Source organism: Fundulus heteroclitus, chromosome 12, assembly GCF_011125445.2.
Source record: "Fundulus heteroclitus isolate FHET01 chromosome 12, MU-UCD_Fhet_4.1, whole genome shotgun sequence".
NCBI lineage: Eukaryota > Metazoa > Chordata > Actinopteri > Cyprinodontiformes > Fundulidae > Fundulus > Fundulus heteroclitus.
Window position 1 is genome coordinate 43,042,631 of NC_046372.1, and position 21,718 is coordinate 43,064,348.

A 21,718-nucleotide genomic window follows, 5' to 3' on the forward strand; every position below is an offset into this window, starting at 1 on the left:
AGTGGGACTCATTACTCCTTAAAGTCACTGTACAAATCCAGCTGCTGCTGTCCATAAAGAAACGAGATGTTTCATTGAATGCAGGCTGTCTGCACTTTCAAATAATAATAAAAAGAAATCTCTTATTTAAAAGTCATAAATCATTGACCTCATCAAAACAATGGCTTTGATGCTTCTGAATCTAGATGATTTCCCATTTATGTCCTAATCTTTAATAACCAAGCACTTCCTTTTAGATTGATCTTTTTTCAAGTACGTTCTAATTTGAATAGGCTGAGAAGGTTACTGGGAGAGGCTTTGTTGGTGACGGTGGAGAACTCGAGGCTATGGGTGCGTTCAGAAGCAGAGAGAGGATTGAGGCCATTAGATTCAGACTCTGTTTTCTGAAGGCTTGGTGAGGATTCAGGGAGCAAGAATGACGACGCATCAGCTTCCAGCATTGGAGATTGGGAGTTGACGTCCCAGCTGGATTCTCACAACGCCTGAGCGCTGCACATTTCTGTTGAGCCAGAGCCCAGCGTTCCTATCTGTCGTCCGGGAAAGTCTTAAGATTACAAATACTCAGTTTGATCTCTGGGCAGCGAGTGTGCCAAGGTTCTGCTTTATGGGCACAGAGACAAGCCTAAAGATTTAGTTCAGAAAAAAAAAAAACAGTTTCATACTTCCTGTAGGTCTGTGTACTCGCTGATGTGCCCAGATCCAGATTTTCAAACCTTTACCAGCATCACTCTTTAACTGTATTGTACAGAAAATACTTACATAGTAACTACTTTCTATTAAAAGGTAAATCCCCTATGATTTGTTTCAGTCCAAATATTTAGGGTAAACTGGTATGTTTTACTCAGTGAATGGTACAAAATGCAACTAAACTGTTTCTGAATGCATCAGCTGGTGTATTATCACCATAATAATAATAATAATAATAATAATAATAATAATAATAATAATAATAATAATAATAATAATAATAATAATAATAATAATAATAATAATAATGTTCCACAAGTCATACCCTTTGACTATTTCACATTTTCTCACCTTCCAGCTGCATACTTCAGTATATTTTTTACTATTTCATGCAACAAACCAAAAGAAAGTGGTGCATAACTGTGAAATTAAAATCTGAAAAGTGTGGCATGCATTTGAATTTAACCCCTTTTTAGTCTGCTACCCCCAAATAAACCCCAGTGTTGCCAACTGCATACAGAAATCAATCATAAACAGAGCTCACCTGGGTTTCATTTCTAGAAATGCAGCTGCCCCGTTTTCAGGAGGTTTGTTTAAAAACATTAGAGAACAAAACAGCATCATGAAGACCATGGAACGCAGGTCAGAGAGAAACATGGATTATATATAATATCCTAAGTATTAATCATAAAAGCCTGTGAAGGCCTTTGGTGGCTCTGGAGGAGCTGCAAAGACAAACAGGCTCAGCTTGGAGAATCTGTCAACAGAGAAACTGTTAATCTCCTGCCTCCCAAATCTGCTCTTTATAGAAAATATTTAAGGAGAAAGCCACAAGCGGTTCACGTGAAGGAAGGTGTTCTAGTCAGATGGGACCAAAGTTGTGCTTTTTTGGGTCAAAAACAAACTTCTACCTGTGAATCCCATCGCCGCACACCACTCTGAGCACAACATCCCCATTGTGATGTGTGGTGGCAGCATCATGCTGTGGGCATGCTTTTCTTCCACAGAGCTGGTCAGAGTTGACCTGCGGATGGAGGGAGCTAAAACGCACGGCGATCATGAAAGAGAACCTCTTAGAGCTCGCAAAGCACGTCACACTTTTCAGATTTTTCTTTGAAAAAGAAACTCCAAAGACAAAATGAATTCTGCATACATGTATTCGTTGAGTCTATCACATAAACACCAGATAAAACAGATCACATTTTGTAGCTGTGGCATGACAACATGGGCAAATGTTCAAGGGATACAAATACTTCAGCAAGACACTTTCACCACTTTCCCGCTTCAAGACTTTAGCTTCTGCCTAAAGGCCACAACACAACTTTTAATCAGCTTCCTTTAATTTCTTGGCTTGAATATTTGGCAAGGACACATTTTTTTTATCCCTCAAGGTGTTTTCTGGACTCGAGTCGCTTTCCATCTGGGGCTGGTTTTCGTCAGGGAAACAAAACCAGGTGGGTGAAGGAAGCTTCTGCATGCTGAAAGGCCCTTGCCTGGTCTTCGTCTGCTGGAACGTGGCGCAAAGCTTTGAGTGTGAAGAATACCTTCGCTCTGAGAGAACTGCATATATAGGATGGGGATGAAAGGAAAGCTCACTGCGCCTTGCTGCAGGTACTGTACCTCCTGACTGCGTGGTGTCAGCAGGGGGAGCACCTGGCGGCGGTGTTGTAGCAGCACAGAACCACATGCTCCTTGACCAAAGGAATTACTCACTTTGAGCAGAAAAAGAGCATCCTCATCCTTTATTAAGCTAGATAGAGTCGGTGTTGTGACAGGCAGCCTGGACAGGATGTTGCACCCATAAATGTTTGTATTTTCACTCTAATGTGCATTTGATCTATGTATGTATGTATGTATGTATGTATGTATGTATGTATGTATGTATGTATGTATGTATGTATGTATGTATGTATGTATGTATGTATGTATGTATGTATGTATGTATGTATGTATGTATGTATGTATGTATGTATGTATGTATGTATCTATCTATCTATCTATCTATCTATCTATCTATCTATCTATCTATCTATCTATCTATCTATCTATCTATCTATCTATCTATCTATCTATCTATCTATCTATCTATCTATCTATCTATCTGTCTAGTGCAGGTGATAAATTGTTTTTAATTACGATGTCAGGTCTGAATAAATTTGTCACAATCTAAAAAAAGGATCCCACAGTTATGTAGCAGGAAAATGCATGTGCATTCAACGACGTAGTAATAATAGATAACTACACGTATTGATAATGCAGCCTTTTCTAATTTGCCTCCCCGTCTCTAATTGTAACGTTCCGGGTCGATCTTGCAATAAACTGGCGGAAAAAAAAAAAGAAAAAAAAAGTAGGCTTGGCTATTTTCCCAGAATCCAACTTATCTACACATCATCTCCTTCCCTTTTCCAGACCATATTGATCAACCCCGGGCTTTACGTCAGTATTGATAACTTTACCAAGCAAAAAAATAAAAAAAATAAAATAAAAATAAAGTGCGATTGTCCATTTAATATTGCGGACTGAGAGAAGGATACTTGTCTTTTTTTTCTTTTCTTTTTTTTGTATTTTAAAGACGAGGGGAAATTTTGTTTACCCCCTCCTTTTTTTCTCTCTTTTTGATTGAGGGTTCTTAAAAAGAAAACAAACATGCTGGCAGACTTGCCAAACACATCGGTGGACTCTAGTATTAAGTACTTTTCTTAAGAAAAAAAAAAAGAGAGGAGAAAAAGTGGGACCGGTGACCGTAAACGCTGTTTAACGAGGGGGAATCCAGCCCACATATTTATTGCAGCCGCCGAAAAAAATCTCCTCAATATCCCCCAAGATGGCCGCCGATGTAGGATCGATGTTTCAATATTGGAAGAAATTTGATCTACGGCGGCTCCAGGTTAGTGCTATTCCCACCTTTTTCTCTGCGTATTTCTGCAGCGGCATGCCCTCCGACGGCACGCCGACGCGCGTTACCTCGATCCGGGCGAATGTACGCGGAGAGTCGGCGCGGTTTGCATTGATAGTTATTAGAAATTGATCCCTGTTCTGCCTTTGTTCAGTTCAATCATTGATCAGCGGTGGAGCGACCGGCGGAGCAGCGCAGGCTCAGTGTTAGCCGCACCGATCTGGGATCAGCACCGCGGACAGCACTGCCGTTTTAACGCCGTTCTCCGCTGCTTCGGGCTTTTTTCTCCTCCCTTTCCTCCGGCTCTCTGTCATCCCCGACCAGCTCGGCCACGTTTAGGCGTAGGGAAACTTTTAATGCGCCTCCGAACCGCTGCTCCCGGAACGTAGCCGCAACTTTTCTCGGGCAGCTCCGTGTTTTCGGCGGCTGGTGGCCGGATGCTCGCTTCTCCCCGGCGAGCAAGCCACGGGGGGTGGAGGAAGTTTGAATGGTTAACCTGTTTTTATTTTATTTTTGTTTTTGTTTTGTTTTTTTGTGATCGCGGAGAAAGTTGAATTTGTGATCGGGAAAGTTAAATTTCTCTGTTAATCGTCAGGGTGGGCTCGGACATTTTATGGGGTTATGCAAACAGAGCGATCGAGTTGAGGCGGCGTTATAGCGGCTGGTGGTGGTGGTGTTGGGTCGAGCCGTGTGAGCGCGTAAAGGCAGGAGCCCCGGACTGCGCTGTAGCTGGCAGCAGCATGCCCCTGAATAATGGCGTGGAGACGGTGGCAGGTGAGCACTTTGTTTCTACCACAGCCTCCTGTGTTTAAGCGGCATCATGTCAGCCCCGTGTGTAGCCTGCTGTAGCGTCAGCTCAAAGTTGGGATTTAGAAAGCACGGTGCCGACAGGCTGGATGGTCGCATCCGCTTGTCGTCGGTGGTCCACCTCTCTCCTCTCCTCTCTTTCCTCTCCTCCAGCCGCATAGGGCTTCTCTGCTCGTTCGGGCTAGGGTGGCTGGCGGTGGGGGCTGTGTAATTGTATTCCCCGCTAATGTTTGTAAATCAGCCTGAGCCGGCGCAAGGGCACCGTCTCCGCCGGCTGATTGATGTTCTGTAACATGAGAAATGACAGCAGCAGCAGCAGCAGCATCAGCAGCAGCAGCGCGGCGGTCCCAGTCCCGCTCCGGCTCCTGCGGAGGGACCAGACCGCGGAGCAGACGTGACGCCCGGCCCGGTGGCTCTCTGTCCGCGGCGGGTCGCGTTGTGCTGGACCTCCCTCTCCTCCGGCCTGAGATGGATCCGGAGGGCCCAGGGGGGGCGGGGGGGATGGAGGAGCTGCTATTGTTGCGGTCTGCGCTGATGAAACAAGCTGTTAGAGTCGAACCGATAGAGATCGGTTGTAACAATTTGCATACATCATATTTTAGTTTTTTTTTTTTTTCAAAAGCATGTGCTAACTTTAACACATGCTTTAAGCTCTACTTCCATGAATTAAATGGATACAGGTTATTATGATCTGGTTTGTTCTGCTAAACGTAAAAAAAAAAGAAAAAAAAAGAAACACAATAACACTTTGGTCATGATCAAAACGCAAAACATGACCAATATGGCTAAATCTATTTGACCCCCTTACATTAGCACTATTAGTAAACTAGTTAAAGATGGACATGTACTTAAACTCTTGGTCCAACAATATAAACCCTACTCAGCCTTCAGTTGACAATCCTCAACTTTTACTAGAGGTGGATAGTAATACAGCAGATATCAACATGTTCAGCTCACTGCCTCCTAAACACAGAATTAACCAGAATAACAGACTGACCGAACCAGCCCTTTCACCTTAATTCAGATTATGGTTCATCTAGGACCAGGGATCCAAATTATATCATTTTAGAATTTAGTCATTTACAAACTGATATGGTTGAATCAAGTTCCAATATTATGACTAATATTTGTAATGATGATGAGTATTTAATACCCTCCTAAAATCCCTATTTAAAGTGTGGCATCCTCTGCGCTGGCTGTAGAGCTTGTTTTCACCTGGTTTCACAGAACTGTGGCCCACACATGCAAGTTTACAGACGTTAGTCGTGTCAAATCTGTCTCAGCAGCCCCGGAGCTCAATCCGAACTATCGTTCCAGGAAATCTGAGCCAGCGGCACAAGCTGGGTCTGAGCACTTACTCCAATTCTGTTTTGATGAATCAGTTAATATAGTCTGGAAGCACAGTTGTCTTATGATCCTTTCCTGATTGAGGGATAGGTAAAAGGTGGATTGTTATTTCTGGCCTATACTGATTTTCTTTATGTTTTCAGGTCAATCTAACCAATTTCTATTTTTTTAAAGGCCCGTATTGCATAGAAAATAAGAAAAAGCTCCTTTGATACAGGCAGCAGTTTGTAATTCAAGAGAAAATTAAGAAATTACAAGATTATTCCAGCCTATGCATCAAAGCATGCGTCCCTGAAAAAGGAATGAGGTCCAAGTTGTCTTCTGTTTAATGGATAAAGAAAATAATATCAGATTTTAAAATATTTGACCTGACGAGAGCTGGTGAGGGGGGAAAAAAAGTCAGATTCCAATCTCTGGTCAATGAATTGGTACAGCTCTAGTTTTTGGATCATAATTATGAAGCTTCTTAGCTGAAGGGAGGGTTCCCATCACAGGCAGTCAACTGGATATGTTTGAAAAGTAGCGACTTGAAAGTAGAAAAATGCATTTAATGAAAGCTAAAGTATAAAGACTAAATAACCACCTGGCTAGAAATGTACTTTTGTTTGTCTATCTAAATCTCCACAGTGCTTGTGCAAAGTTGGGATAGTCTGGAACGATGCTAGCTTTGTGTGTTGGGTGACTGCTTGACTCTTCATTTCAAAATTCTTGTTTCTCCCCTTCTGGCCTGTAATTGACTTTGGAGAATTACTGTGCGTGAACGCATCTGTTCTTCATCTCTTGGTGTTGCATGGTGCTTTTCATGTGCCGCCGAGCTAGTCCCAACTCTGGTTTACGCTACTTCTTCCGCACTAATTTATACTGGCCACCCCTTCATGCTCCCTGCCTCAGTCACTGTATGCTTTCATATACAAAGCAGCTCTGGGTCCCATCTTATCCTTTCTGACGTCTCACCTATTTTGATTTGGAAACCAGGAAATCAGTCTGTTTAGTCAAGATTAGGCAGCTCGGTTTTTGTCTCATGTGATACCTGAAACAATCGTCCATCTGAATGTTAAAGGCGAACTGCGTGCGAACGCTTCTCGGCATGTGTTGCGGTGTAGCGCGGCGCCCTGCTGTGTGACCTTACACCTTGCTGTACTTTTTTTGAACTGTGCTTCTGCTACCTTGAGCAGGTCTCCCTTGCAGAAGAAATCTTGTGGCGTCGAACTGCAGTCCCTCAGTGGACCTGTGTCCTGCCACTTTTAGACGTTTCCCCCAAGTGCCGACACCTCTGAATCACATGCCTGGATCGCCTCCTGGTGCATTCAGGTTCTACAGAGTCCAGCTAGTGACTAAACGATGTGAATCAGCTGTGTTCACGCAGGGAGGCATCGGAAAGTTGCAGGACACCGGCCCTCGAGGCCTGGAGTTTGACAGCTCTGAGGAAATGACAGAATGGATGCAGCACTGAAGCCTTTAGCCACTTTAGCTAAATCTGACTGGGTGCAGCTCTTTTTTTAAAAAGTGGCCTCAGGTTTTAAGCCCTTAACTTGGATGTGACACCTTCTGTTCTGCTACACGTGTCAGAAATCAATTAAAGCACTTATTCCTCATTCCGTCCAGGTTGGATCCAGTTGCCGCCACAGCTGTTCCACCTCCCCCTGCCCATACAGAGCGGCGCTGTCACCGTAGCCGAGGCCGTCTTTGAGCTGTTTATTCCTGCAGTTCACACTGGAGCATTTATTTTCTCATTACACAATATTATATCAGCAAACTGAGTATGCCGTTTTTTTTTTTTTTGCGTGTGTATTTTTTTTTTTTTTTTTTGGTGTTTGTGCAGTGGATTCGTGCCCCAGAGTTGCACAGGATGAATAATTCACCTGCAGGCTGATGAAAAGAGGGCAGGGAAAGTGCGAAGCGCTGAGGTGGAGTGACCTTGGTTCCCGCTGGCTGCAGGTCGCCCGGCCGTTGCTGTGGTAATCATTCACACCAGCCAGATGGCATTTCCGTGGGCGAGCGTGAAAAGGACGGGTCAGGGTCTGTGCTGCCAGGTCCTGCCTGGCCTAGAGACAGCTCACGGACCAGTGATGTACCTGGAGAGAGGTTAGAACGGCAGGAGGAGTTTGGACTGCGAGGTCACGATAAGGAGTTCTGCAATAAAGTGGAAATGGGGTTTGATCTGTGCGGTTTACAGAAAGGCTCCCCTTTTATGAAGTCGGACATTAGGGATTTTCAAGGATATTGTCAAAGGAGGCGTGCTCGTTCCCTCTGAAAACTTTGGCTCGTCACCCTTACTGCAACTTCCTTTAATCCCTCCTTTGTTTTTGCCCGTGTCGCAACGCCGCGCTCGTATGGCGGAATAATGCCCCGCTTGTCTGTTACCATCTTCTGCGCCCGGTTTTTCCAGCCTCTCTTTCATGAATCTCTGAGGCAGTGTGGGATTTTTAGATCAGGAACAAAAGCTTGTGATTGTACTACATTTAGCATGACTCAGTTGCTCTGGTGTCAGCTCTAATCCACACAGAGAGACAACAGTATTGCCAAACAGTGAAATTGCTTTGCAGCCTGTGAGCCTCCGCTGCCAGCCTGCTCTGTGTGCTGTTTGCCAGAATCTCCCACACACACACACACACACACACACACACACACACACACACACACACACACACACACACACACACACACACACACACACACACACACACACTGCAATCTCAAATTGGCTGTGAAAATCGCTCTCTGTTTCCCTTTCATTCATGCTTTCATATATTTGTTTGCTGATATTGTTAATGTCACATGCATCCGTCTAATCTCATTCTGCAAATGAGTCCACAGTGTCTCAGATCTGCTTTTGTTAATTATGAAAAGTTTGTCATTTCATTAATGCTTTGATATATTATATATATAAAAAAAAGCTTTAAAGAAGACCTCCACGTGTTTTAGCTCATTATCCATTTTTTTTAGGCTTCTGTTGTCAGGTTTTTCAAATCGGACCGATCCGGGGATGTGCTTCAACGTAGGGCTGGACGATATAGGAAAAAAAGCGTATCGATAAAATAGAAATCATGTTGATCAGCATCGATAACTATCAAAAAAATCCAAAACGTATATTTTAAGTGCAGCCCTGGCTCTTTTATGCTGTTGCTTAATTACCTATATTTTGAAAAAGAACACAAACACTGAATTCAAACTTAGTCCTTTATTCAACTTTTTACCAAAAATTGCAATTTTTTTCAAAACACAAAAAAGAACGCATGCTCGCTGAAAACTATAAGGGGGCGGAGCTTGGTGCCTTAGTGTTCCTGGGTCTGTGTTTGTGATTGGTTGGGAGGATGTAATGACCGTAGTATTAAACTACACGATAGGCTAGAATGCAAAAGGAAGGAAAACTGTTCTTCTATTGAACTTTATATCGACCCCTTTTTTTTCCATCGCACCACAGGTGTGTCGATCGAAATATGTCGTTATTGAATTATCGTCTGGCCACACTTAGGAGCTGCAACGCTCCTCAAGCCTCCCAAAGTGACATGCAAAAGTATGGAATCCTTTTCTCCCATTAAGACACGTCGCAGCCTCAAGCTGCCATGCATGTTAGGTGTTGCACCAAATTAGAGCTGGACGATATTGCTTAAAAACTAAATTTCTGTTTTTTTTTTCGTCTTAACCAAATCCGATTAATCGATTTTTCTTCTTTAATTGCTGCTATTATTTTCAAAAACTTGCTTTTATTTCAATAATGTCATCTGGGAGTTGACCTGAATTCAAAGCGCAACCTTTTACGAGCTTTAAAACACGCTCATGAAAAAAAGGTAGTAAATAATGAAATTATAATGCAAAAATGTTTGCTGCTAGTTGTGTTGCACGTCTAAGAACAGGCTTCAGTCGTGTAACCTCACACCAGCTTAAAAAGTAAGTAAATGAGTAAATTAAAATGCCCCTACTTAGGGTAAAAAGGTTTCCTCCTTGGAATATTTTGACGGTATATTTTCCAAAAACATATATTCAACATTGCATGCTTTTACCACAACAATTTCCCCTTTCGGGACTGATATAATGCAAAGTTTCATGGAAGACCAGGAGAGCGCATTTGCAAAAAAAAAATTAAACCTTCAAGGAATTGCAAATTTAAATGAATCGATGAAATCAATTTATCGCCCAGCCCCATATCAAAGTGAACTAGTGGATACTTGTGAATGAAAGAATTATGCATGGTTTTCTACTTTGCTTTTTTCCCCTTCTACAAAATCTGAAACGTGCCGCATTCATTCGTCTCTAACCGGTTGGCACGCCCACAGACTTCTACTTGTAAAGAGGGCTATCTGGTTCCTGGTCACGGTTGAGGCCAGGCGTCCCCGTATCTTTATGCTGCCACCACCATCATTCATTGTGAGGATGACGTGTTCAAAAAGTGAGATTTCAGTTTGCGGTTGTGCTGTGATAAAATGTGGAACGCTTAAGGAGCGTAAATACATTTGCAAGACACCCATCTAAACATTACTTCGGGGAGGGGTCCCTCTCTTCCTGACAGCCAAGCAGACAGCCAAGAAGGAAGCTCTTGCATGACTATCTGGGGCAAATTGAGACGTGAAATCCAGGAGCTATAACATGGATGCATGAAACAGATGGAACGTTTGAGAGTGAGAGGAGTGAAACAGAGTCGAGCATTAAGCTGTTTAACCTCTCCGTGTAGCATTAGTGGTAGAGACTTCAAAGCAGACGCTTTGGCGTTGGAAGCAGAATGACAAATGGGTTTAGAGACAGCCTCAGTTAGCATTCTCACAGGAAGACTGGGCCTGTCATTAATGTCAGCTTAATCACTTTGACCTTCCTTCAACTAGATTTCCATACCTATCCAATCATTTTGCTGTGCTTGTGCTCCTGGGTGGTGGCGACAGTGTGCACTGTAGTTTGGTAAGGCCGGGTGCGATGAAGCCACTGTTCATAGCAAGGACTGTTGCTCCAGAACATCCTCTAATACTGTCATGTATTAGAGGATGTTCATATCATGAAAGCTTCTTTTCTTTTAACGCACTTTTGACACTATTTTATCACCACAGTACGTTAAAAAACCACTTCGGTTTGCTTTCCAAGGTTTGGTACTTTTAACAACCTTCCAGCTTTTACAAATATTTCAACTCCCATCCACGCCATCAATGGTTTAGGATTGTTTTTTTAATTTTGAAAAAGAGCACTTCTCATTTGCTGAACAGATGAGCTATTATTTTAAAAGGGCTGCCGATTCTAGAGCAGAAACTATAGAATCAGAATCAAGTTTATTGCCAAGCAGGTTTGCACTTACAAGGAATAAAATTATATATATATATGTATATATATATATATGTATATATATATATATATATATATATATATATATATATATATATATATATATATATATATATACAGAAGCTATATACACACAGTAGACTGTGCGTTGATGTAACGCAGAAGCTAGAAAACTTAAAGGCAGTTTTATTTAGTAGTAGTCGGTAAAGGCTTGTATCCGGAGATGGCACTAATGAGTTTTCCTCTAATTAAGCAGAAAAAGAGGCATTGAGCCATTTCTGACTAAATTAACACAAAGTAAAACAATTTGACACATTTTGACCAGAGGTACTTGTAACTTAAAATCCATGGAGCTTTTTTTTTTCTTCCAAGGAGGTATAGGACTCTTCTTTATCTCCACCAAGGCTAAAACTATAGCGTATCATATCCAATAAATAAAAATATAACTGAAATTTTCCCTTATTTCAGTATCTCAGTTCACTAAAGGAAACACAATATATAGACAGTTTACTCCGATTGATGTTTTTTCAAACTTTAACTTTTGTTAATTAGGATGATTTTCTGCTTACAGCTGATGAAAATTAGACATTTGAGATTAGAACGTCCCATCAGACCAATAAAAAGAAAAAGAAATGTATCACAGAAATGTGGGCATAATGAAACTTGACTTGGTTCCTGGTTCCTGCAGGAGAAATAGAGAGGGGTCAGGCAAGGAATCTAGTCAAAGATCTCAGTTTCTGGACGATTCCAAACAATAGAGTAAACATCGTCAGCTGAACTCAATAAATTTTCCCTCTTTTCAGATCCGTGCTTCTCCAGTTGGCTCTACTGTCCACTTAGCTGCTAAGCGTGTGACATGCACCCTGTCTTCTGTAGCAATCAGGCAGGAAATAGTTGAAGTCCAGGTTTTTGTGACGGCGCTGACTGCCCAGCGATAGCGACAATATTAGCCCTATTTAAGGGGTGGCACCAAACACACAGCAGTTAAACAGAACTGCTAGTCAGATAATAGGCAGGAGGAAAAAGAGGTACGCTTGTGTTTAACAAACGCAGAGCAGGAAGAGCTGTCGTTTTCTCCACTTGGAAGCTTTATCTCTGAGGGGGCGCGACAAAATTGCCTTAAAGCTGCTTTCCTAGTGAGAGACCACTTTTGTCTTTGTTTCCAATTCTATTCTTCTCCTCTTCTGAGCAGACACTTAAAAAGCCATCACATTATCGGCCGTTTTGACGCTATAATGAAAACTGTACATCTGAGAGGAGCGTTTTAGCTCAGCTGTGCCGACATGCCGAGGTCAGCACTAACAGCATGTGGAGACCTCCAGGCGTATCTTGTTGACATTGGTTACTAAAGAAGATGGCCGTTCTTTATTGTGTTGTATCTGCTTTGCAGATCTGGATCAGACCATTATAAAAAAAACCCCAATAATTTCATAAAAAATAAACAAAAAATTGTGATCCTTTGAAATGAGTGCAACTATTGGTCTGTAATAATAATTCTATATTATACAAAGGAGCTGGAAATACTGCCATGATTTGGACTTATGCCTACTAAGTATTGATCCCAAACTGCTGTGGCCCAGGATTACCAAAGATATAGTCAGTGAACTCTGTTATGTTTTACATTAATACTTCTGTTTCGCCGAATCTTTCCAGTTTCTCCAGCTTTCTCCCTAATGTAGCTTTGACAGTGCCCACTAGCAAGAGACACCAGATTTTTCATAACTGTGTGCTCTTCATGCTGACACCCCAAGGCTGGAGCCATTGCTTTGCAGGAGTAAATAACCAGCTTTAACAAAACTTCAGGGACACATTAGTGTGCTGGAGGATGGCTCCATGGCGGCAGGGCAGCCTCTTCTTCGCTCGCAATGAGGCAGGCGGCGGTATCAGGAGGGGCGAGGTAATGGCTCATCGGCATGGCTGTAAAGCTGTGTCCCTTCTCCCCCGCTGACAGCCTGCCCAGGAAGTCCAGACCCAGCCGCGTTCTCCGCCGCGGCCTCGGCTTTATTTGTTTTCTCCGTCTGACGCCACGGCGGACGTATTAAGCGCGCCGTTTTTTATTTCCTCTTCAGTTTTCTAAATTTACTATGAATCCTATAGAGCGCTGCTCCCAGTCACATCAGCTGGCAGCTGGATTTAGCAGAGGTTCAAGTTGTTTTACCCAAATGTAGTTTTGTCCTTGATGATAAAAAGAAAAGCATGCTCTTCAGGATTAATACATTTCAGCCACTGAGCGGACGCCACTCTCCTCTTTGTTTGCTTTAAAATAAATCTTTGTAGGTGAACAGGGATTGGACAGTGGAAGTTCCAATAGAACCAACTTGTGGTTCGTTAAGGGGACATGAAACTTAGAGTAAAGTTTTCACAAACATAAAAATATTTTAAACATCTGTAATCAGTGTAGAAAATCCAATCCCAATTTGGACCTTTTCCTCCTCTAAACCTCTGACAAAAAAAAGACAACAAATAAGTGTTTCAGCTTTTCAACTAAAGATGATCAAGTTTAGCCTAGACTAATAAAAATAGGCTTTTATTTAACAGCTGATGGGACGCCATGAATCAGATGCCACCTTTACTGTCGTCAGCCGTTAGTCGGGACGGTATTCTCAGGGCTAAAATATTATTTGTCTCGTCAGCGTATCTTCTTCTACCAAGTTGTTGAGCCATACCAGAGGTGTTTGTTGGTCAACCCTCGTGACCCGGCGGAGCAGATTCGGTGAAGGAAGTAGCTGCTACCTCTCCGAAATCTGAGCCAGAGCTCACAGCTAGGAATCACGTCACACTTGAGTTGAGAGGAATCCAGCTACAAGTCAGAAAGCAGTGGGGTTTCCTATTTGTGTTGGTGCAAACTACTGCTGGCAATAGTGGTAATGAAATATTTCCCTTCATTCTATGAATTCAAACACAAGAGCATGTTCACAAAGAAACCTTGCACAAAAGGTAAGGATTTGTCTTCGATTGGTTGTAACAGTGCTTCCTTGTAATAAAACTTCTGCTGCTCCACCCACAAATGCATTTTTCTTACAAATCTGGGATCAATTAAGGGGAAATGAACAGGATTTCCAACTATATACAACCTATGGAGGATCGTTACAGCAAATAAAAAGAATCTGGTTCGTTCTGATTCAGAAGTCAGAAAATCAAATTTTTTTCTAAAATTCTTTGAATGAGGATTTGCATGACTGGCTATATGCAACTAATTGTAAGAAAGGCTGCAGGAGATAAAAAAATAATGGCCTAGGAAAGTTTATAGGGGAGAAGGAAAAACCCCTAAATATGTTTAGAACCACCAATTAACTTTTTTCAGTGGATTTGTCATTATTCTTTGTCACAATACCAAGCCCCCAATTTTATCTGGGATTTGGACCGGCAAAAGTGACCCACTTTATTTTATTTTCTTAATTATAGTCCGATTGGATTCGCACCGAATCAGCGTCGTCTTTCTCTTTTGTAAAGCACAGCAGACAACGTAGTCACAAAATATCTACTTCTATATCCATGTCTGTATCTAAATATATCTAAAAAGCCATTCAGTGGGCAAGAAAGAGCAAACCAAGAACTACTTCCTTTCTTACTTCAAAATAAAAGTCTCAGAATAATAAATAACCTTACTACTTGGAGTAATAAAAAAAAACCTTGATAAAAAATAGCTCCGTCCTACCTATTTCAGAAAACAGACAGCACATACTGTGACCGGAAATATTGTGAGATTTAACTCTTGCCAGATCTCAATCCATCTCTAACATATTTTCCCAGCTACTGCTCAGCTGCCCGGCATTTGTAGACGCCGTGCTCAGCCGCCGGTTACCGCCGAGCGTAGGGCGCTCACGAGATCAATGCTTCACTAACCTTCTCCAGGTGTTCTTCGGGGATCTCCGCTGCTCTCATTATGTGCCTCTGTACCGTGTGTTTACCAGACAAGAGGAATATAGCAATCTCGTGGATGTCGCTGGTTTGTGGCGCCCATTTGTCCTCATTTAAGTCGGATGAGGGAAGACCCCAGAAACGGGGGGCCTCTTGGTGGTCTTTTGAGCATTAAACTAGCATTTGTTATTACTAAGCAGGTACACTCTTATTTATCAAAATAACACGGAAGGTGGGTTATAGCGCAGGTAGATGGATCAGGGTTGTTGTCTTTGTGCAGCTGCTACCCACACACAGTTAATTACTCTCTTATTCATCCCCAACAATGGGAGGGGGTAGGCTCTTGCTGCTCGGCCAGTAAGATGCAGACTGGGACCCCTGAAGCAAGCAGAGTTGCTTCAAGAGGGCCAGTTTATCATTTTTAATGGAGAGGTAGTGGAAGTGGAGACATGAAGCTGGGCCATGTGATTTATACGCCGCCTCAGTCGGGGGGAGATAAGAGCAAGTCTGTCTCCCTGTCCTCACCTCTGCTTTGCAGTCGCTTCCGCTCAAAATCACCCCCCCCGCCGTTTGGCGTTCTCGGCCCCGTCTCGAACGCCACCAAGATGCACTTCGTCTGCGTCTCTCCTGGGAAATAAGGCAAAGAATTTACCTAACCGTCTTATTTTATATAACAAAGGCCTGTTTATTTATTTAGACTCCAAAATTAATGTGAGTAATTATACAGTGCTGCAAAAAAAAAAGTATTTGCTCCTTACAGATTTCTTCTCTTGTTACTTTCATTAGACTATTATATTATCGGACAAAGAAAATGTGAAGAAAAGTTTTTATTTATTGAAAGAGAAATGATCTAAACCAGCCTGGCCACACGTAAACCCAGTAACTGGACCAGGCAACGACCGCGGTCAGGCTTTTACATCGTTGTGAAGGAATGTTGGCCCCCTCTGCTCTGCAGAATAGTTTTACTCAGCAACATTGGAGGCTTTTTGAACATGAACACATCTGAATTGGACTTAAGTCCTGAATTTCACTAGGCCACTTTAAAACTTTAACCTAGTAGATGTTTTTAAGCCTTTCAGAGGTGGACTCGCAGGCATACTTTGCATCATTGTTCTGCTGCATTAGCCAAAGGCGCTGAAGCTTAAAGTGACCAACTGGAGAGCAGACGTTCTCCTTTAGGAGGTTCTAAGCTGTACCTTCATGGCTACACGTTGTCTCCTGACCATCACACTGCCACCTTCCTGTTTGTATGTCTGAATGATGTATCTCATTTTGTTTTGAAAGCTGTTTTACACCAGATGTGTACTTCCTGGCCACAGAATGTTTTCCCAAAAACTCAAACGTGAGATGGACCTGAGTGTTTCAGTGTCGGCACTCTCCCATGGAGGCCATTTTAGGCCCTGTCGCTCTCTCTCCTATTGCTGAATCATGAACACTGACGTTAACAGAGGCGAATGAGACCTTTGGTCATTTCAGTGTTGTTCTGGGTTCTTTTTATGACCTCCTGGATGAGTTAAAACATTTTTTTTTTTTGCTATGTTGACTTATGAATCTTTTAACCAGCATCCTGTCCTCAGATAGTTCTATTTAAGTGATTTCTTGGTTCCTGGGATCTGCTGGTAATCGGGTCTGGCTGGTGAAACTAACTTATTTCCAAACAAGTTGGTTAATCCCAGTTAATGTTAATTTAACAAGGCGGGTTATTACTTTTTCATACATGGACAGGTTGGTTTGGATAACTTTAAGAAATGAAATGATTTAAAACCTTCTTTGCTTTTTTAAAAATGTTTAATTAGGTTATCTTTGATATTAAAATCTGTTTGATCTTAACCATTTAAGTTTGACATTAAACAAAAACTAAAGACATCTGTAAGGGTTAAAATATTATTTGACAGTATATCCTAGCGTATCAGAGCCCCAGTACACATCTAAATCAGCTGTACCTCTTCATCGTCCCCTGTAGCCCAGTTTATTGGACTCTCTTGTACCCTGAAAAAGCCCAGTGATGTCATGCCGCCGTTGTCACCTGTTCATTTACTTTTGTAAAGGAGGGAATCGGGGTATTGATCAGGGTTTGCAACTGTGTTAACAGCTCTGCTGGTGTGTAATATAGGCCTTGAGGCTATTCTGTCTTTTACGCTCAGCCTCCAGAGTGCTTTCCAGACCTTGTAATCGTAATTAAATATGCAACTTTTGATCGCATCAGGGTCACTATTCCTGAATTGAAATGTGGTCACACTCACCCCCTTCTTCTCAGCTGAGTGCAGACGGAGGCATTTCCAATGTTAATGGGAGGGAAAAATAGCGAAGAACAAAGAAGTGAATTGAGATCCTTCCTTTTTCAATTTCCCTTGTTAGGCTCCTGCTGCATTCCCCCTATAGTTTTTTTTTTTCTTTCCAGATGAGTTTTATGATATTTTCCTCCCCTCCCCACAGCATCTCTGCCTCTTTTCTCGCTCTCTCTCACTTCTCGGCAGTTTTCCCCAGACAGGTTCCACAGTGTTTTAGAGGGGATGGATTTAATTGCTCTGTGGGGATTGGTTGGCTGTGCCGGGCTCGGCTGTTTAATTAGTGTACCCTGCCGGGATTGGTTTAATGCTTCATGATCTTGAAATTGTCTGATTGTTCAGCCCTCTGGGGAATCTCCCTGCCTACGTAGGACAGCAGGTTTAGCTAAACATTGCTCCAGGCTTTTGCTGTATGCAGCAGGAAGAAGATATGCCTAAAGAAGCGGAATTTGGCTTACCTGAGGGGGGTCAGTCAGCTAACATGACAAAATAGGGGACATCCGTGTTGTTGCCTTTTATTACTTGGCTGCAGAAAATCTCTACAGGCTTGGTAGGGATGCATGTATTTAAAATGCGTCATCTGGCAGACTGGAAATGATCAAAGTGACTATTAATGCAGAGCCAATATTTGTAGTATGCAAGCAGTTGTAGCTGCAGCAAAGCAGAGCATATTGCTTTTCATGTGGTTCTTGTATTAATTTTTTTGAATGGTTGGCATCATTTTTTTTTATGTAACTTTGCTGTCTAGTTTTAATTTTTCTACTGCAACAAGTCATCCAGGGCCATCCTGCACGGATCCTGGAATTCTGTGCCTGATCGCCTCGCCCGAGCCGAGAAGAGGAAATTACATTAGTGCCCCGGCGCCTGGTAGGTCCATGTCCCCTCTGTGGCCTTCCCCCGGATCGCCCTTGGTTTGGTGCAATCACGGCCGCCACGCTGAACTGGGCAGGAAACGCGCTCGGCGCTGGGTCCTGGAAGAGGGAAGCGCGTCTGTTGTGGCGGCGCAGCCTGGAAGACGCAGCGTCTACCGAAGGCTGAACTCATTCCGCTTCATCAGGCTGATCAAGCCCACTCACTCAAAGAACTCAACCTTGAAGTGCATAAATCTCTAGCGGAGGATAATAAGAACACCTTTCCCTGCCTCTCTGCCCGGGCTTGTTTGTCCTCACAGAGAATCATGACTGAGTGCTCCAGTGCAGAAATGATTACTTTTTTTTGTCTGAGAGCTTTCTCCATTAGGAATCCTCCAGGTAGATGGAACACAAAATTTGCACTTCTGTGTTGTGCTGATCAGATCGTCTCCGTCGGACCCATGGATGGAGGCGGTGCTTTGGGAGGCTTACACCCTTCGAGTCACCAAGACGATGCTGAGGTGACGGACCACGAAGCAACAAAGTTACTCCCTTGTGAGATTTGCACCCATCCCCTGTCTCTCTGGGGGGAGATGCCCTGATTACTGAGTGACTTTGTGCTGAGGTTGAGTACCCTCTCCAGCTCTCTGGGTTGTTTGTGTGGTGATGACTGGTTGAGAATAATGAGAGTTAGGCGGCGCAGACAAATTTTTAGAGGTGAATTAATCAGAATTATTTTCAACCAAACTCAGATCTCTGGTTTTTGAAGAGCTTTAACCTGCCAATACGGATTTTTAGCTGATTTCAATCTCTCTTTGAGTATAATAATGTAGATGAGCATTTGGAATATTATTTCCACCACAAATACACTAGAAAACTTGCTAATTATTTTGATTAGGAGCTGAGGCTATTAAATGTGGCTGCACCACATTTAAAACTGAGGTAAAATGAAAAAAATCTTTTCTCTTTTGCACTGCCACGTGACTGGCATTACTAAATTGGCAGTTTCAGCATTCAGCATCCTTACCTAGTACAGTCTTAGGGAAATTAGCTCTGGAACTTCCATAAAGGCTGCCAATATTTTTAAGTCCTGCATGTTCCTCGAGGGATTGTCAAAGCTCAAAAGAATAAAATAGAGCAGTTATCAGCCGATAGGTTTGCTCTCTCTCGCTCTCCTGCAGCCTGAATGAACTGCAGACAAGTTTCCGCGGGTCATTTTGTTCAAATGTCTCCAACTTGTTTTTAAATACTTAACTGACACTGAAAATCCCTAATGAAAATAGCAAAGCTGATAGCTTTGTGTCTCCTCTTCAATCAGTAACAACTGCCACACTAAAGATTGTGGGTGTTAACGCAGACTATTAATGCTTATTTATGGTGTGTTCATAAATTGATGATAAAAAAAGTGAATTGTTTTTGTTGTTTTTGACCCTCTGATCAAATGTTAGGGTTGATCAAGCCGATTCCTTGCTGCGTCTCCTCTATTCCTTCATCTGCTTTCACGGCTGCTGTTCTGCTCTGTTGGAACGTTTAATCCAGTTGTGATCAGTGGAACTTGTGCATTTCATTTTCATTTTGCACAAGCATTAGTGTTCCAGTTATAGCTGTGGCTTTGGAGATGCTCAGTGTTGTGTTGCTTGTAAAAAAAGGGGGGAACCTCAGGCCAATGGTGGATCATGGTCAGAGTCAACAATGTTGCTCTTTCATAAATAAGCCCCAAGACTTAATATCGCAGGCTTGGCTCCCCTTCAAAGATAAAAAAAATATTATTGCGTCCCAACCCCATCCCCCTCCGCCTCTTGGGCAGGGCGTGAGTTCAGCGTCCGTCTAGACGTGCAGCATCATTAACCCGCCATGACCTCGGTCCCTGATGAATTCCTTCTCACATCCCCTGCAGCCCGGCGTTAGCAGCCATTCTCCCCGTCCGCTGGGAGCCGGGGCTCCTCTGGACTGGCCATTAGAGCCACTAGCCTCTGCTGGCAGGCATTAATAGGCCAAGTGGCCGGAGCCTCTTTCAGACTCCTGAATAATTCAGACCGTCTGGGCTGCGTCTAATCCTGGGGTGCAGGGGGACGTGACTTGGGGAGCGGGGTGCAGGGGTTAATAATAGGGCCACCCCTGTATCAGCAGCTGCTGTCACCCCCCTTCCTCAGACTCCTAACAAACACACCCGACCCCACCTCACGTATGAAAGAATCCTATTCAGCTGATTAGATTTTTCGAAATGGATCAATTTTTAATCAGCGGAGCATCTGACTACAGTCAATAGCTCTGTCGCTGGGAAGATATCTGCTGGACAGCCGTCTTTATTTACAGGAATGTTTTTTTTTTTTTTTTTTACTGTATGCAGATGGGTAGGCGGTAAATGGCTAACTCAAGCCATTGCAATACTGCGGTTTCTGACTTATACAGATGGAGTCTTGCCCCATTGAGGGAAATCTGCAACAACACCATGGTGCCAGTCTGCAGCAGGTCCAACTCTCTCTGGCCGTAATCTTTGGACGAAGCGACTGTGAATCGGCATTCCCAGCAGACCGGAAATCGGCTCCTGCATTACTGTGGGCACTGTCGAAAGAGATGCCCATTACCCTTTTGGATCTGGATGAGTAGGAGTGAGGAATCAACTCACTGGATGTAATACTGCCATCAACGTTTCATTGGTCTACTGGGAGACCCTAGCATGTTAAATAATGAGGAGCCCATAAACTTAATGCTGAGAACCTCTCAGGAACTGCTGACGGTGCCTAGTTATGATGTGGTACGTAGGCTGAATTATGAGGAGATAATCTTGCTTTGGAGTGCTCCTCATTGAAGCCCAGCTGGTTTTTAAACATCCAACTCTCAAATATTATTTCGGTAATCACTCCAAGGACCTCTTGATGAGACGAGCGTAAAAAAAAAAAACCCAACATGTTTACAGCAGACAGGACGGTCAGGCTTCAGTTAGAAGTTGACATTTAGAAAAATATGATTGTTTTCTGGAAAAATATTGAAGATCTCTCAAAAGATTGTTGCGTTATTCAAATCAAATTCTCTCTTTCAGTGCACAGCACCTTGTCAAAGTATTCCATGTTTTGTGACGTTATTGCCACGAACTTCACAGCTCTTTTGGGGGGATTTTACTAATGACCCCTCAAAGTGGTGCCTGATTGTCAGGCGGAGTTAAAAGAATATTTTTTATATTACTATTATTATTATTATTATTGCAAAGAGACAATGTATCTTTAGACTGAAATTAGCAAAGAAAGGAATTCAGATACTGATTAGGGTTGAAAAAAGTATTGCCACAGCATGAAGCTGCCACCACCGTGTTTAATGGTGGGGTTGGTGTGAGCGGGGCACCCCCCGCTCTACTAGCCTCGTGAGACCATCCTGATCTCGCGAGCTTTCAAGGTTTCACTCGCAGATCAGTCTGGCTACTCTCCGTTAAAGAAAATTTGGAGCCGTTCACCAAACGAACGTCCAATCAGCGTTGGCTTTGAGGCGGGTTGAGGTGTGACGCAACGAGTAGCGCGACAGTTCAGTCTAAAGGCTTCAGCCGATGAAACTAGCGTTAGCGTGGCTATCGAGCAAGTTTTATCGGAATTAGAGAGTATTTCTCCACTGAAAGAAGAGCAAAACACTGCTCTGGAGGCTTTTCTCAGAGGAAAAGATGTTTTTGCTCTCACCAACATAGGCCAATCAGCTAACCAGTATTTTCGCCCCTTCCCAAA

At 42.9% G+C, this 21,718-nt stretch overlaps 1 protein-coding gene across 3 annotated transcripts in view; it reads left to right on the top strand.

Moving 5' to 3' along the window:
• Positions 1 to 3,242: 3,242 nt before the first annotated feature.
• cux2b (cut-like homeobox 2b) overlaps positions 3,243 to 21,718 on the top strand; it is a 141,815-nt gene continuing 123,339 nt past the window's right edge. Inside the window, exon 1 of one of the 3 annotated variants that reach the window (XM_036144640.1) lies at positions 3,243 to 3,574. In XM_036144640.1, the coding sequence (XP_036000533.1) occupies positions 3,512 to 3,574 (63 nt within the window). In that variant the 5' untranslated portion in view covers positions 3,243 to 3,511. Of the gene's footprint in view, positions 3,575 to 3,621; positions 4,358 to 21,718 lie in introns of those variants that run through there. The other 2 variants (XM_036144639.1, XM_012882900.3) reach the window with 2 other exon arrangements.